We start from the raw sequence: 14,839 nt of genomic DNA, 5'->3' as shown, positions 1-14,839 counted from the left end.
AAAGTTTGATATCCCCGCCTTACACTACAACACCTAACCCCATCTAGAGCCGTTAACTTCGTTGTATCCCTTCATCCGACGGTCGCTCCTCGCTTGCCTCCGCATCACCGTCCGATCCACCTACCATCGTCACATCCTACGGACCAGATCGCGAAACATCATCCCTCGCTGAAACCGCTCAACACTACAGTACCAAACACCCTACACCTCTACCAAACGCCCCCCTCTTCCCAAATCAGTCGACCACCCTCCCCTTCTCCCAAAATCAGTTGCAGAACCACCATCTCCTGCAACCCTCTGCAACTCCACCAGACCTCGAGCTCCACCACAACCACAAACACCCGACAACACCACCATCTCCATCAACCGACAACAAAACCCATCATCCTATTTCACCCATTTCATTAACCCTACCCACTGTTAGGGTTCTGACATGAGAGAACTAGGTTGATGGGAACTGAATTCGTAGCAGAGGAGCAGAAGAGAGCATGGGTCATCGACAAGAAGGACAAGGAACAACAAACAAGGAAATTTGGTGAGTAATTTTGAAAATTGAAAAAAACCCTAATTTCAATTTAGGGTTCTTAAATTTGGGGATTTTTTGTAAACTATAAAAGGGAAGTGTTAGGGATGTAAAAACTGTTCTTGGACTAGCCAAGTTTCCCCCTAATTGGGTTAGGTTTGATTTTAATTTCACTTTCAATTTTAACCATTTGCATATTTTTCTCCTTGTTCACTGTTAGTGTTAATGCCTGGATTAGCCAGTGTATCCAGAACCAAGTTCTGTTAATGATAATTTTTCTGCTGTTCATGTTGTGTTCCTGTTGTGTTTATGTCAGTGCAATACCTTGTTGTGTTATGGTATGATGTTTGTTCCTGTGATGTTGTGCATCTATCTATTCTATCATGTTCCTGCCTATCATGCTCTAAGTCAATTGCTAAGATTAGATGAAATCATATAAACCATAAGGAAGTTTCCTAATCAACACATGTCAAACATCCTGCTTTCACAGTGCATATCATGTATGCATTGTAGTTAGAATTCCCTTGTGTTATCATGTACAGCTCATGCTTAAAATGCTATTATGAACCCTCTGACTAGTTGTGCTCTAAACAGACAATTAGTACTTAGGTAATTACCTTAGCTGTGATTAGAATGTTCCTTAGGCTGGTAGTGGATTCAAAATCTTAGTGATCATCCTCTTGTTCTCACTGTTTTCATATTCACTTCACTTTTTTCTTTCTTCCATTTACTGTTATCTTCATATCTCTGCCCTTGGCCTTAGGCCTTGGTTCAGTCTTGTTGTGTTTTACTTTTGTTCAATGATCTGTTGATGTTTGTCATTCCTTTACTTTGTTCCATTGTTTTTGGCCTTGTATTGCTTTTGTTGCTGTTTTCTTGCCATTTCTGGTACATCCTGCTGTTGCTGCTGCACTGCTGTGCATCTCTTCTTCTGCTGCCCTGCAGCACTGCTGCTGCTTCTCCTGTGCAGAGCTGCTGTTGTTTCCACTTTGCTGCGCAGCTCTTGCTTCTCCTGAGCTGCTCTTCTGTTGTGCAGTTGCTACTACTGCTACCACTTCCATTGCAGCTGTTGTTGCTGTTGCCCCCCTTGCAGTTGCCCTTCTGTTGCTGCTGCAGCTGCCTCCCTGCAGCTCCACTGCTGCCTCCTCCCTAAAGGCTTAGCCACAGTTCACTAAGGCCCATTCCATAGTTAAGACCAAAGGCCTAGTTCAAATAGCCAAGCCCAATTCAGTCAACCTGTGGGCTTAACCAAAGCCCAGTTGTTTCAAGCCAAAGCCCAAACTCATTAAGCCCAATCCATTCAAAGGGCATTCAAACCCAATAGTACATTAAGCCCAACACTTCCAAAGGGCTTCTAAGCCCAAAGCAAAACTAGGAACCCAATTTAGCTAAAACACTTCCGAAACACACCCGATCTCTGTGGATCGACCCGTACTTGCACGAGCTACAACTGACGACCGTGCACTTGCGGTATTACTGTAGGCCCGCGTTTCATTACGCTCAATTTTATACATCTCCTGGCCCAACAAGTTTTTGGCGTTCACTATGTATACCTAGATAGCTTTAAATTTAACTATCATCACAGAGAACAGCCTTTTCAGGTCGTTTACATATGTACCCACGCAAACCCAAGCCTTTTCAGGTCGTTTTCATGTGTACGCTGATCACCGTCCTGTTCAAGAATTTCCTTGTGTTCACTTTAGTATCGAAGTGTTTACCATATGGTTCAATATATACTGCAAAACTCTCAAAACATTTTAAAACTTGTTTTCAACATGAAAGTTGAAAGGTAGTTCATTATCATCCTGGACATGTTGAAGAGAATGGTTTAGCAATCAGGATAATATATAGACCATGAATGAATGGTAGCCACACTTGTGGAAGTGTTTGTACCAAAGGGGTTCCAAACCCTGTAAAAATTTTAACCACCTAATTCACATGCTAAATAAAATCCAGGTTTAAGTTGTCAAAGGAGACAAGCCGATATATGGCAATATATTGCATATATGCCATATATATATCAATTTTCGTCCGCTTACATGCTAATTTGCTAGATGATATCAGCTAATTGCTAGATGATATCAGCTCAACTAGTATTATTCGAGGAAAAAGATAATGCAACTATGTGGTGGATAATGATGGAACTTGGGATTTGAAGTTAAACAATTGGAAAATTCATACAACTGCGGAGGTAGGCATGAAATGCTTAAGGAACCTTTGGTCATAGTCTGCAACCAAAATCATTCTTCTAGGATGACTCTCATAGTTAAGGTTAGAGGTTCAAAACCTCCCGCTTCTAAATAAACTCTTCCTCGCTTGAGTGTTGTAGTTCGATCCTACATGGGTGTACTTACAGGTTGCCCCAGCATGGGAGTTATTGACCGATCATTTACGGATGACAATTATACCCAATGAAGCACCGATACAAATTAAGGATACCGATGTAGGGATTGGTCAATTCTCAGAAAATGGGGATACGGGATATGGTCGTACATATATGCCGATTAAATATTTTATTAACTTATATACAATGATGCTTGAGATGAAAATTCTAAAGTAAAATATATTATAAAATATTATTTGGAACATTAAAAGAAATTGATAAAAAACTGTCTAACTAAATCCACATTGCTTAGTTATTAGTAAAACTTCATTTCATGTGCAGTGCGTCTAGCTCTTGCTCTCCAAACGAAAAAATAATTGAACTTCGAGAAAAATTTCCAACTACGAGTTATCCCACATAATCAAATGGATCAAATGCATCTCCACTAGCATCCCACGTTCTATTCTGCATTCTTTCATATAGTTTTTGCTTTTTGGACTTATGTCTTTTATTTTGACGTCTCTTGTCTCTTTACAATGAACTAGTCATTACCTTTAGTTGATAATAAAATTATACGATAAATACAAATATCTATATTGTATTGGGAACAAATACACGACCAGTATTTCAAAATCTTAAAATTATGTATATAAATATATATTTAATTGAAAAAAGTATCCCCTCATAAACTATCTGAAAATAAGATATCCCCAAATATCTCCTACCATCTAAAAAATTATAAAAACGATACCTTATATATAATAGAGTATCCGATACGGATACATCGTCTATGTTGAAGTATCAATGCTTCATATCTTTGAGGATCTTCATGAAGTGCTGTTTCTAAAGTACCAAAATTTGAAAATAAAAATTCAAAAATCCAATCGACACGAGTATTTTTGTTTACTACATTTCTCATTTACATCTTCAAGGATTTTCCGTTTTCACCCAAGTTTCTAATTCTAGCTCAATATTTTACTTATGACAAGACATTAAGTACTTTGGTCCTTAAGTGAAATTTATTATTGGAAATGCACAAATCGTTGAAATTAAGTGTTTTAGTAAAATAAGTTTTTTTTGTGGAAGATGTATACATCCAATCAGCCATGGTAAATGTAAGGATTCGCAAGCTCGTCAACGTGAGACTCACTTGCTGACCGTACCGTGGAATTCTACCGTACTCCGTGCAGCTATTGTTGATCCTGCAGACCTATTTGACCGGTTAAGAGGCGATTTAGCCGCTAATAACACCATTAGTTAAACATGAATATTAATTAATAGAATTCAACAAACAATAATCCGGAGATGAAACTAGTACCATTGGATACATCTCAAATATTTATGCGAAATGAACTACATGAACGTGTCAATCGGGTATCGGATGAAGAAGAAATCTCTCAAATTTTGAGAAGGGTAAAATGGTCATTCTATTCGATGATATTATGGAAATCTAGATATCTTTTCTGAGCACCGTTCGTCTGCCCGTATCCAACTTCATGGGTGTCTCATCAATTTTTATTTGGTTTTATCCAGATTCCAAACCCACTTCGATGGAGAAATTCATTTTCTCTTCTCTTCTCTCTCTTCCTCTTCTGTTTTTTTATTCCTCTCGATTTGAAATCGAAGATTAGAGATTTTTGTTAATGAGTTTGAGTCACTGAAGTTTCATAACATGAAGATCCGAGTGAGGTGATGATGGTGCTGGAGTTGATTTTGTTTCGGGAGACGAAGAAATTGATGTTACTGTTAGTGAAGTTAGGGTTTCATAAGGAATACTCTTGGAAGATGTAGAAGATGAAATATAGATCCATGGTTAGACGAAGAATCATGGTTACACGTTTAATCGAAGTTTTGAAGATGATTCAGTGATGAATTGAATTAGGGTTAGGGTTCAATTCTGGAAATGAAGAAATCAACAGAAGCTTTGAGACCGAGAGATGTAGATGCAGATTAAGAAGAATTGGTGATGATGGTGTTAAATTAGAATGTTTTAATCCATCCTCAAAAGAAAGGTAATTAGGGTTTATTTACTTAATTTCGTTTAATTGGTGAAATCTTAGATGGGTATTACTCGAATTGAAGTTACATTGATTATAAGAAGTTTAATTTCAATTTGATTGAGAAGTTTAGAGTCACAAATTAAGGTTCGTTTTCTGATCAAGAAGAAGTGGGGTAGCTGTTTATAATACGGTTTGGAATTGAGTTGTGATTGCAGGCAGTGAGTAATTATTAAAGTTGTTGCTCTAGGACGATGGCTTGAGGTGCTGAAAGAAGATGAGATTAATTATTTGGTGGTGCTGAACTGAAATGTATAAGGGAATTTTAACAAACTGCCACACTTGCAAATCCCGATTCAAGAAACTGCCACCGTTTTTTTCAGAGTTTATTTAATGCCACAACCGTTAGCACTAACGCCTTGGACCCACATGATTGGTCAAATTTTTTTGACTTTGTCAAGATTACTTACACGTGTCTTATATGGACAGCTCAAGATGTCGTGCACGAGATTATTACACGTATCACAGGCTAAATGACTACTTTATCCTTCGTGGGATTGAAAACATTTCGTATCGTTTCATTTTTCTTCTAGTTTTTTCTCTTTCTCTCTGTCCGCTCTGTTCTCTAGTGGAAGAAATTAGGGTTTGAGTCAGTTTTCAGCGAGATTTTGCTTAGATTTAGTGTCTGAGTAAAGGGTTTTAGTAAAGATCGAGATTCAGAACAAGAAGGGGAAGGACAAGCAGCAAATATGGTATGATTGCAAACCCTAATTTCGTTTTTCTGGGTTGAATTAGGGGTTTTCTCTTAGGTTTCTGTTTCTCTTTCTTGTACTTTTTTTCTCTTGCTCTATGTCCGCTCTGTTCTCTAGTGGAAGAAATTAGGGTTTGGGTCAGTTTTCAGCGGGATTTTGCTTAGGTTTAGTGTCTGAGTAAAGGGTTGGGGAGCTGAAGATGAAGAAGAATAACGGGAAGGACAAGCAGCAGATATGGTACGATTTCAAACCCTAATTTCGTGTGTTTGATGAATTTTATTTTAGGAGTTTTCTGTGTGAAGTGTGGAATTTTTAAAACCCTAATTTCGTGTGTTTGATGAATTGATGAATTTTATTTTAGGGGTTTTCTATGTGAAGTGTGGAATTTGATGAATTTTATTTTGTTTGTTCATTTGCAGTGATTATACATATTATTCATATAGAGATATCAGTGTGTTTGATGAATTGTATTTTGTTTTTTACAGTGATCATACATATTATCCATATAGAGATATCAGTGTGTTTGTTGTGAATAGTAAACTTAATTTGCTATTCCCTCACATGGATAGAGATAGAATTGACCTTAAGGAATTTGAGCAGATGTTGCGTGTTAAGTTGCATCTTGATGAAACAGAAATTCCAAATTTATATTGGACCATAGACCCATGTCTGCCTGAGTATTTGATTACAAATGAAGACTTGTTTAAGTTTTGGGAGCATGTTGTACCTGATGATAAAGGCTTCATATGTTTACAAATGAGTGTAATGAATTCAGAATTTAGGAATGATAATGACTTCATTAAGGCTGCAATGGAACAACCAGTAGTAACAATTGATGAGACTCCTAAGAAGGCACCTAAGAGGATTGCTAAGAAGCCAGTTTCAAAGGAAAAGTCAGTAAAGATATCATCTACAAGGATATCACCAAGGTTGCATGCTCAATCAAAGAATGAAAACTCAAATGGAGGAGCATCTAGGAAGTTGTTGTTCATGGATCTGTTAAATGAAGTGGAATCTCAGGGTTTTTCTTGCCTAAGTCAAGCCACTGTTGTTGGTTCTAGCAGTACACCAGTTGATAACTTTAATCATGATTACTGGGTTGATGAAGTAAACAACACTGCTGCAGGCGATAACACTGATGCAAGGTATAAGACTGATGCAGGGGATAAGGCTGATGCAGGGGATAAGACTGATGCAGGGGATAAGACTGATGCAGGGGAAAATAATGATGATGATGAGGACAATGTGGTGCTAGAGAACACTACTGTAGACCCATTGAAGACCCAAATGCTCCACCAATCTTTGACAGTGATGAAGAGAATGATATTGATTATGAAGATATTGTCAAGACATACAAAGTTGGAGATGAAAGCAGTGATTCAAGCAGTAGTGAATAAGACAATGAAGAAGGTATGCTATTACTGTGTAGTGTTTATAATTTTTTGTTTATTTTTTACATGTACTAACACTTTGATGTTGATTGCAGTTTCTAATGATGACAAGAATAATGATAAGGATAATGATGGTCCTGAAGTAAATGATGATAAATATTCCAAACCAAAGCTTGATTACCAGAAGTGGAAAGAAATCTTCAATATGCACAGTGATGAAGAAGAAGAACCATTATTCCCTGTAGAAGAAGAGGTGACTCCTGTTGATCCTACTAAGATGGAGGTAATGTATGCTTTTAATAACAAGAGTGCTTATAAGAAACATCTTAGGGGTTACTGTGTAAAACATAATTATCAGTATACGGTCTATAAGAGTGACAAAACAAGATTAAGAGTGAGATGTAGGTTTAGGGAAGAGTATGGATGTAACTGGTTTGTAAATGCTAGCATAAAAAGGAATGAGCCTACTTTTATTGTTAGGAAGGTTAATCTAGAACACACTTGTGTTGCGGATCCAAAGAGTTTTAACAGATCCGCGGATCCTGAGTTCGTAAAAGATGTGGTACATGAGAAGTTAAAGCAGACAGCTGGGGCCTTAATTCCAAAGCCTAAACACATTGCAATAGACTTTTTTGTAACTCATAACATCAATATACCTTATATTTGTGCATGGAAGGCTAGAAATCTTCTTTTAGAAGATCTGTTTGGTAATTATGAAGACAGCTACAAGGATGTACCCATCTTTTGTGCAATGGTGGCTCATACTAATCCAGGGTCTGTTGCTAAATACACTTATGGGAAAAGAGGTATACATTATGTTAAGTGGTTTGTTGCTAAATACCCATCAATGTTCATTTATTTGTAAGTGGTCTGTTGCTAATGGTTGGTTACTAAATGTGCAGATAAGACATTCATGAGCATGACTATTTCATTTGCTGCACCAATGAGAGGATTTCAGAAAGCTTGCAGGGGAGTCATAGGTTTAGATGCATGCCATCTAACTGGAAAGCGTGGTGGTGTTCTAATGGCTGCAACAACAATTGATGGTCAGAATTCTGTGGTGCCTTTAGGCATTAAGGTGGATAAGAGTGAAACCAAGGAGAGCTGGACTGGGTTCCTCAAGGATTTGGCTCTATCAATCAATGCACATCATGCTGGCAGAATTACCTTTATTTATAATAGGAAAAAAGGGTTGTTGGAATCTGTTCCAAAGGTTTTCCCTGGTGCAAGAGTTAGATATTCCTTCAGGTATTTAAGTTTAGTTATTTTTTTACATTAGTTTACATTATGTGTTTTGGGTTTAGAGTTAGTATAAAATAGGTACTTACTCTTTATTTGCAGGCACTTGTACAAGAACTTCAAGAAGTACCACAAGGCACAACCTTGCACAGCTCATTGTGGAATGCATGCAAAGCTTACAAAGTGAGGCATTTTCAGGTTTGTGCCTCTCTTTTTTAAATATCCCTATGTTTTTTGATTCATAGTTAGTAGGTTATATAATAACTCAGGTTACTATAATGTAGGAGCACTTTGACAACATATGCAAAGAAAGTCCGGCTGCTGGTGAATATCTTAGGAAAGAAGATCCAAGTACTTGGTCTAGGGATTATTTTGATCCCCTTAGCTGTTGTTAGCATATGAATAACAATTTCTCAGAATCATTTAATTCTATGAATTCTAATATGAGAGATAAACCAATAATCCAACTAGGCATGATGTATGGTCAGTTAGTAATGGGTTTGTTATTTAAGAGAAGGGAAGAATCTGCTAAGTGGAATCAAAATGATTTGGTCCCTGCTGCTGTTAAGTTGATAAATAAGATGCTTGACTTGGTTGGGAAGTTTGATACAGAAGGAAGTGTGGTTGGACAGGTTTATTTGGTAACTAATGTGTCTAACAAGAAAATTTTCACAGTGAACATTGTAGACAAACAATGCACTTGTTTGCAATGACAGCTAAGGGGATTCCCTTGTCAACATGTTGTATGTGCATTGAAACTGCTCAGGCCAAACTGGAAAGAGTAAGAAATTTTGTAATATGCTATTACTTTTGGGTTGTAATATGCTATTACTTTTGTTTCTGTAAACTGACACATTTGTTTGATTGGTTAACAGTTATTGTGCTCCTTACTACTCTGTGGAATATTATAGGACTATATATGCAGATGCTGTAAATCCACTAGAAGACATAAGTGAATGGATCTGGGAAGATAAGGTACTTTTTTCAGCATTAAATATATTCTTGAATGTGATGCATTTACTTTTTTCTCTACTTTATTATATCCTTATTTTTCTCTACTTTAACTTTCTCATTTCATTTAGGGTTATTAAACTGGGAAGATAAGGTATCTTTTAGGGTTTCATTTATTTACTTTAACTTTCTCATTTCTTTTCTATTCTTCTTATCTTAATTGGCAGGCATCCATGGATATCAACTTAAAGCCTCCTCCTTATCAAAGAAAAACTGGAAGACCAGCAAAGAAGAGGAAGAGGAGCTATGATGAACCTGAAACTGTGGTGAAGAAAAGGAAATGTGGAAAGTGTGGATCTACTGCTGGTCATAATAAGAGAACCTTTGCTGGTGGTGATGTTGGTAAAAACCCAACTGGATTCATGCCAAGCACCGAGTATGATGCTGCAAACTGCACCTTCACTAGTAGAGATCATCCTGAAAGTAGCACTGTAAGGGGTAAAGCAAAGGTGAACAAATCCAGCGGTACATCTTCATTTGTTGGTGAGTCAACATGACCTAAAAACTTTGGAAGAGCACCAGCAGAACCTAGCACCCATGGATCTACACAAGATGTTCTGAATTTCAGTCAGAACTTTACTGGTATTGGATCTGTTAGTCAACATATTCTTGTCACAAAGGGAAAGCAAAGCAAGGCTAAGAAGAAGTAGAAGTGTGTGTGTGCTTCTTGTTGTGTTAGATCTTTTTTTTTTTGCTTTAGACACTGATATCATTGTGTTAGATCTGTTTTTTTATGTACCAGAATTCTGTTTTATTTTGATGGATAATCTTACTTTATGAATGGAAATGATATTAGTTAAGAACTAATTACATGTTAATAGTCTTTTGAAGTTCCTTACATATGGCATTGAGATTGAAACTTGAATGGATAACCCTATTTTGTGCTTCAATGAAAAGGTGGTCTGAAACCCATCTAAATGCTTCACAATCTGTGCAGATCAGGTAAGCAATGTTTCTATTATGTTCATTTTTGCATATTCTTAGTAGCATTATTGACTTGCATTGCTCTTTGTAGCATTCTTGCTTATGCAGTGGGCATTATTTGTAACAGTGGGTCTCTTGTCCACAAGCACAACAACAATTCTCTTTTGGTAGCTTGATATTCTTGGATTTGAGTGGATGACTGGCAGAATCAAACCATTCAAAGTAGGTGCAGGTAGGATTTGAACACTTCAAGAACATTTCTCCATCTGTTTCTCTTGTGCTTGATCTTAGTAATTGTTTTATACCATTACAAGGTATATGTTTGCATCTAGAGTACATCCAGGGACAAACCTTAGACTCATGACTTCCTTGTTCACATGTTGGACATAGATCTCGGGTAGTTTGCTGTCTAAATTTTCTGTTGCTGCTCTTGCTACTACTGCAACTGTTACTACCTGGAGAGTTTATAACCTTTCGGCTCATTTTTATGTGTTGAACTTCTGAAGAAATTGAGTAATGAAGAGTTTGGGATCTTCATTAGTATATATAGAGCTCCAAGATGATGAATAAGACCGTTATAAATCCAGGTAAAATATGGATCGTCGATTTTTTCTCTTAGATTGATCCCACGTGTATTTCGACCGTTAGCAAATCTTGCACGTTTTTCTCACGTGCACCGAGTCGCGAGTTAACTCACTACTCTATAGCCGGTTAACTCAATCCCAGTTAACTGATTAACTCACTCCCTGTTAACTGATTCAGGGGATTCTATGTAATTTTGTACGAGTTATTTAATGCCACGTATGCACTAACAGAGACTAACAGCCGTTAACCGTTATTTTAAAAAAACGGGATGAAAAAAGTCAAGAGTATGGCATTTAATAAACTCTGAAAAAAACGGTGGCATTTTCAGAAACTGCATATTGGAAGTGTGGCACTTTATTAAAATTCCCAATGTATAATGAAATATGAGTTGCTGATATAGATGAAACTGTTAGTGGATTTGAATTGAAGTATTCATCAGTAGTTAATATCGTGTATCGGTCTCGTACCGGACGGGTCCTATACACCTATACAAAAGATATTATCGGTGATACATCATTAATATTAGAATTTCAAATATTTATAAAATCTTAGAAAAAATAATAAGAATCGTACACGTATCTCAAATTTCTAAATCATAAGGTGGCAAAATTCTACGTGTTGTGACTGTTGTCCAATTTTGCTGAATAAATCTTTCTTATTATCCTTGCTTTATAATCAAAACAATCACAAATACAATTGCATAGTCAATGTCAAATTCTCCACTATCTTGTGTCGTCTACAACAAAACCCAAATCCATTCAAATTCCTCCTCGAGTATATATGGTGTCCATCTTATATCCTAGTATAATCATTGATTTTATATCTTAAATATATTAGGATTTTTACATTCTCTAATTGACGTTGTACTTGTCTGTAAAGGCTAAAAGCATGTTGCTCAAAAAACTTATCCACTTTATTTGGTGGTGATTTTGATAGTTGATTATAATTGATGGTGCCTAGTTTTCCCTTTATAGAATTCATCTTTACCACAAATGATACTGGAATGCCTAATTTTCCCTTCATAGGTTTCATTTTAACCAAACATGATATTGGAACCGATATTATCGGTGTATAGGTAAAGCCGACATATCGGCCTGTACGAACGTTTTTATCGTTATATCTTTGTATCGCCGACATCTTCGATATCGTATAGGTATTTTCCGATACCCGATAAAAACCTGTAATATCGTCTTGTTCAACCGATATTGATTACCTTGATTCTGACTTGAGAAGTTAACTGTTGTTATGGGTTTTGAAAGATAATTAGATCTGGTAGTGTTAGTTATGTTTTTTTGGGAATCATTGGATGTTACTCAAGGAGGAATTGGTATGGATTGCTTCTCAAGAAGTTAATGCTTCTAGGTTGAACCTCACACGAAAGAGGTTTGAATGAGTGGTGAAGGTACTGGGATGCTATATCAGGTGGTGGTTTTTAGGTAATTAATAGGGATGTAATTACTTGGTCTGGCAAGGAAACTTAAGAAGTTTGATTGTTGAAAGAAGATTGTTTGGAGCTACAATGGTGATCAGATGTGCAAGGAATGGATAAGTTGATGATAATAAGTTTTTGGATGGTGCAGTTGTTAGGGATTAGGTCACATCCAAAGAAGGGTAACTGATTGAGAACAAGAAAAGAAGGGTTGTTGCAGTTTAGTTCTGATATGGATTTACAGCTAGAGGAGTGGATGTTTGTGTTGATAGTTTGGATATAGTAATGGGGATGATGTTGCAGGAGTTGGTTGTGAAATGAAGATCAAAGTTGAATATCAAGAAAGTGTTACCTAGTCTGAATAATGGGTGTTCAATGTAATAAATTAATAATGAAGCAGACTGAAGGACTACAGTGAATCAAAAAGTTTGGTCTGTGATTAGTCATCCCAGTTAGCTGTCTAATTCGTCTGACTCACTTGAGTCAGCTTGGCTGCCTAAGTTAATTTAGTTGAATCAATGTTAACTCACCGAGTTTTCATATCTTGACATGAGTTGGACTTTTGACCCGACTTCACCCAGTTGACCAATTTGACCTTTGACCAGTTAACCCTACCTTGACTGACGACCATACTTTGACTAGTTTGACTCGTTGACCTTTGATTTGGCTTTGGACTTTTGGACTTAGTTGACTGTTAGTTGACCCCGGTTATTGTTAGTGACTTTTAGTTGCACTAATGGTTAGGCCTTGGATTAAATGGCAACTTTACACCTTAAAGTGCAAAGCAATTAGTGTCAGCGATCAATGTCTTCTTGGTTATAAAAGATCTGAACAAAACTCATGATGCAGCAAGGCCAGCATATGCTGATTGCTATATCTTTGACAACTTCAGAAGATTGGGAACCTCTGAAGTGGCCTTCCAAGACTATGAAAGACATATTAGTAGAATTTTTGGACCTAAACTATGAGAAAGAAAAACTTGGAAACCAAGCATCACTAGGAAAGGACTCCTAGTTTATTTATTTTTGAAACTGTCTATAACTTCATTGAAATTGAAAAGAGTCTACATGAGTGACCATCAGAAGACAACAGGAAGCTTATCTCATCCATCTAGTAGCCTCCAGTTAATTTACGGTGTTGCAACTGCTTCAGGTCCTTTCTGCACAATCTGCTGCAAATCTAGTAGCCTCAACTTATACGACAGTGCAACTGCTTCACCTCCTCAGTGATCCGCACAGTGTGCTGCAACTTTAGTTGTCTTTGAATCGACTCCCAGAGCTTTCAATGACACATGACTGTTGACATGCGGAATTCCCTTGAATGTAACAATATGATAAGTTTTCCAATGCAAAACCTCCTTTAATGTGTCAGTTTTGGGGTCATAGCGAAAAAGGAATGTTGGAGTGGTACTCCATCCCTGTGGCTTTAATGTGTGCCATAAGAGAACTTCATTGTTTTTAGTAATGTCAAACGGATCATAGTTACAATCTACTGTATACCCGTATGGAGAAGCAAAAAATGGTATACTAAACTCCAAACTCCATTGATATTTTCCCACTTCGAGAAGAATGTCATCATTCTTGTGCTGTGTATATTTAAGTGCCCATATGTTTACACGCCTAATACGTCGATCCACAGCTACAATGCTCAAATACCCTCCCAACAGCTTGAACTGGGTTATTTCAGTATTTATGTTAATACATGGTGTTTCTGGGAGATATCTGCGGAACGTTTCATCTGCCAAATCAAAAGCCAAAACCTTGCCTTGGTTAACGTCCAACCAATGAAGGGATCCCTTCCAGAGTACACCTTCCCTATGACGACGTAACTGATGATTAATTTCTCCAATACTTCTCCATCCACTACTACCGAGAGTATATACTTGAACGTATCCTTTGTCTTTTAAGTACTCAATTCTAACAATTTTGTAATTGCTAGTTGAAGGATCATAACCAAATCCACCAACTATACTTCCTTCATTGTCTATCGTGGGAAGGTTAAAGTATTCTCCGGTACAAGGATTAAGAACGCAAAAACTACTTTTTCTGTAACGCATAGATAAACAAACCAATCCATTGCAAGAACCAATCAAGTCAAGATAATCTTTCTCCTTTTCAGCAGCAAGAGGATGTTTGATCTTGGTAAGTTTTTTGTAAAAACGGTTTTTATAACGATAGTTAGCGGAACCAGCCCACGTAATGCTAAGAACTTCATCATAGTATCCAAAACGAAGCTTAGGTTTTCCCCCATCTTTGAATACAAAAAAGGAGACCACCTGCAATCTTTCGATGAGAAAGGAGAGTTTTCCATGTTTGTGGTACAAGTTTGCAGTTTAGTACGGACTCGCAAGGAACATATGACAGAATTTTTGATTGAATATCCTCTGGAAGATCTTCCATATTGGCGTATGAATTTGGCGAAAACTATAGAATAATAAAAATAACTTCCGACTAATCAGATAAAGATATTGTCTTTCTCCCTAATATATAACCGGAGGTTCTTATACTATATATATATATAAGCTTAAATACTATATGTTAAAGAAGTAATAGGCACTCAGGAAAGGAAATCAACTAACATCTTGTTTGTTTGCAGCTGACTCGGGGTCTGGATCTGAGTCAATCTCTGACTCGGGCCGAGTCAGTAGTCAGACCGTTTGTTTTGC

General features: G+C 37.0%; 1 protein-coding gene and 1 long non-coding RNA gene across 2 annotated transcripts; one reads left to right on the top strand and one right to left on the bottom strand.

Annotated features, from left to right (window-relative positions):
- The first annotated feature begins 8,382 nt into the window (after positions 1–8,382).
- On the top strand, positions 8,383–9,201 carry LOC113317719. The gene is made up of 3 exons (XR_003343896.1): positions 8,383–8,423; positions 8,510–9,006; positions 9,101–9,201. It is a non-coding gene; the product is annotated as an uncharacterized LOC113317719 (long non-coding RNA).
- Positions 9,202–13,396: 4,195 nt separating this feature from the next.
- LOC113316814 (F-box protein At1g47340-like) lies at positions 13,397–14,230 on the bottom strand. Its single transcript, XM_026564964.1, has one exon. The coding sequence runs from the start codon at positions 14,228–14,230 to the stop codon at positions 13,397–13,399; it is 834 nt and encodes a 277-aa protein (XP_026420749.1).
- Between the last annotated feature and the right edge of the window lie 609 nt (positions 14,231–14,839).

This window comes from Papaver somniferum, chromosome 10 (genome assembly GCF_003573695.1).
Source record: "Papaver somniferum cultivar HN1 chromosome 10, ASM357369v1, whole genome shotgun sequence".
NCBI lineage: Eukaryota > Viridiplantae > Streptophyta > Magnoliopsida > Ranunculales > Papaveraceae > Papaver > Papaver somniferum.
This window is presented reverse-complemented; position numbering and strand designations above follow the sequence as displayed.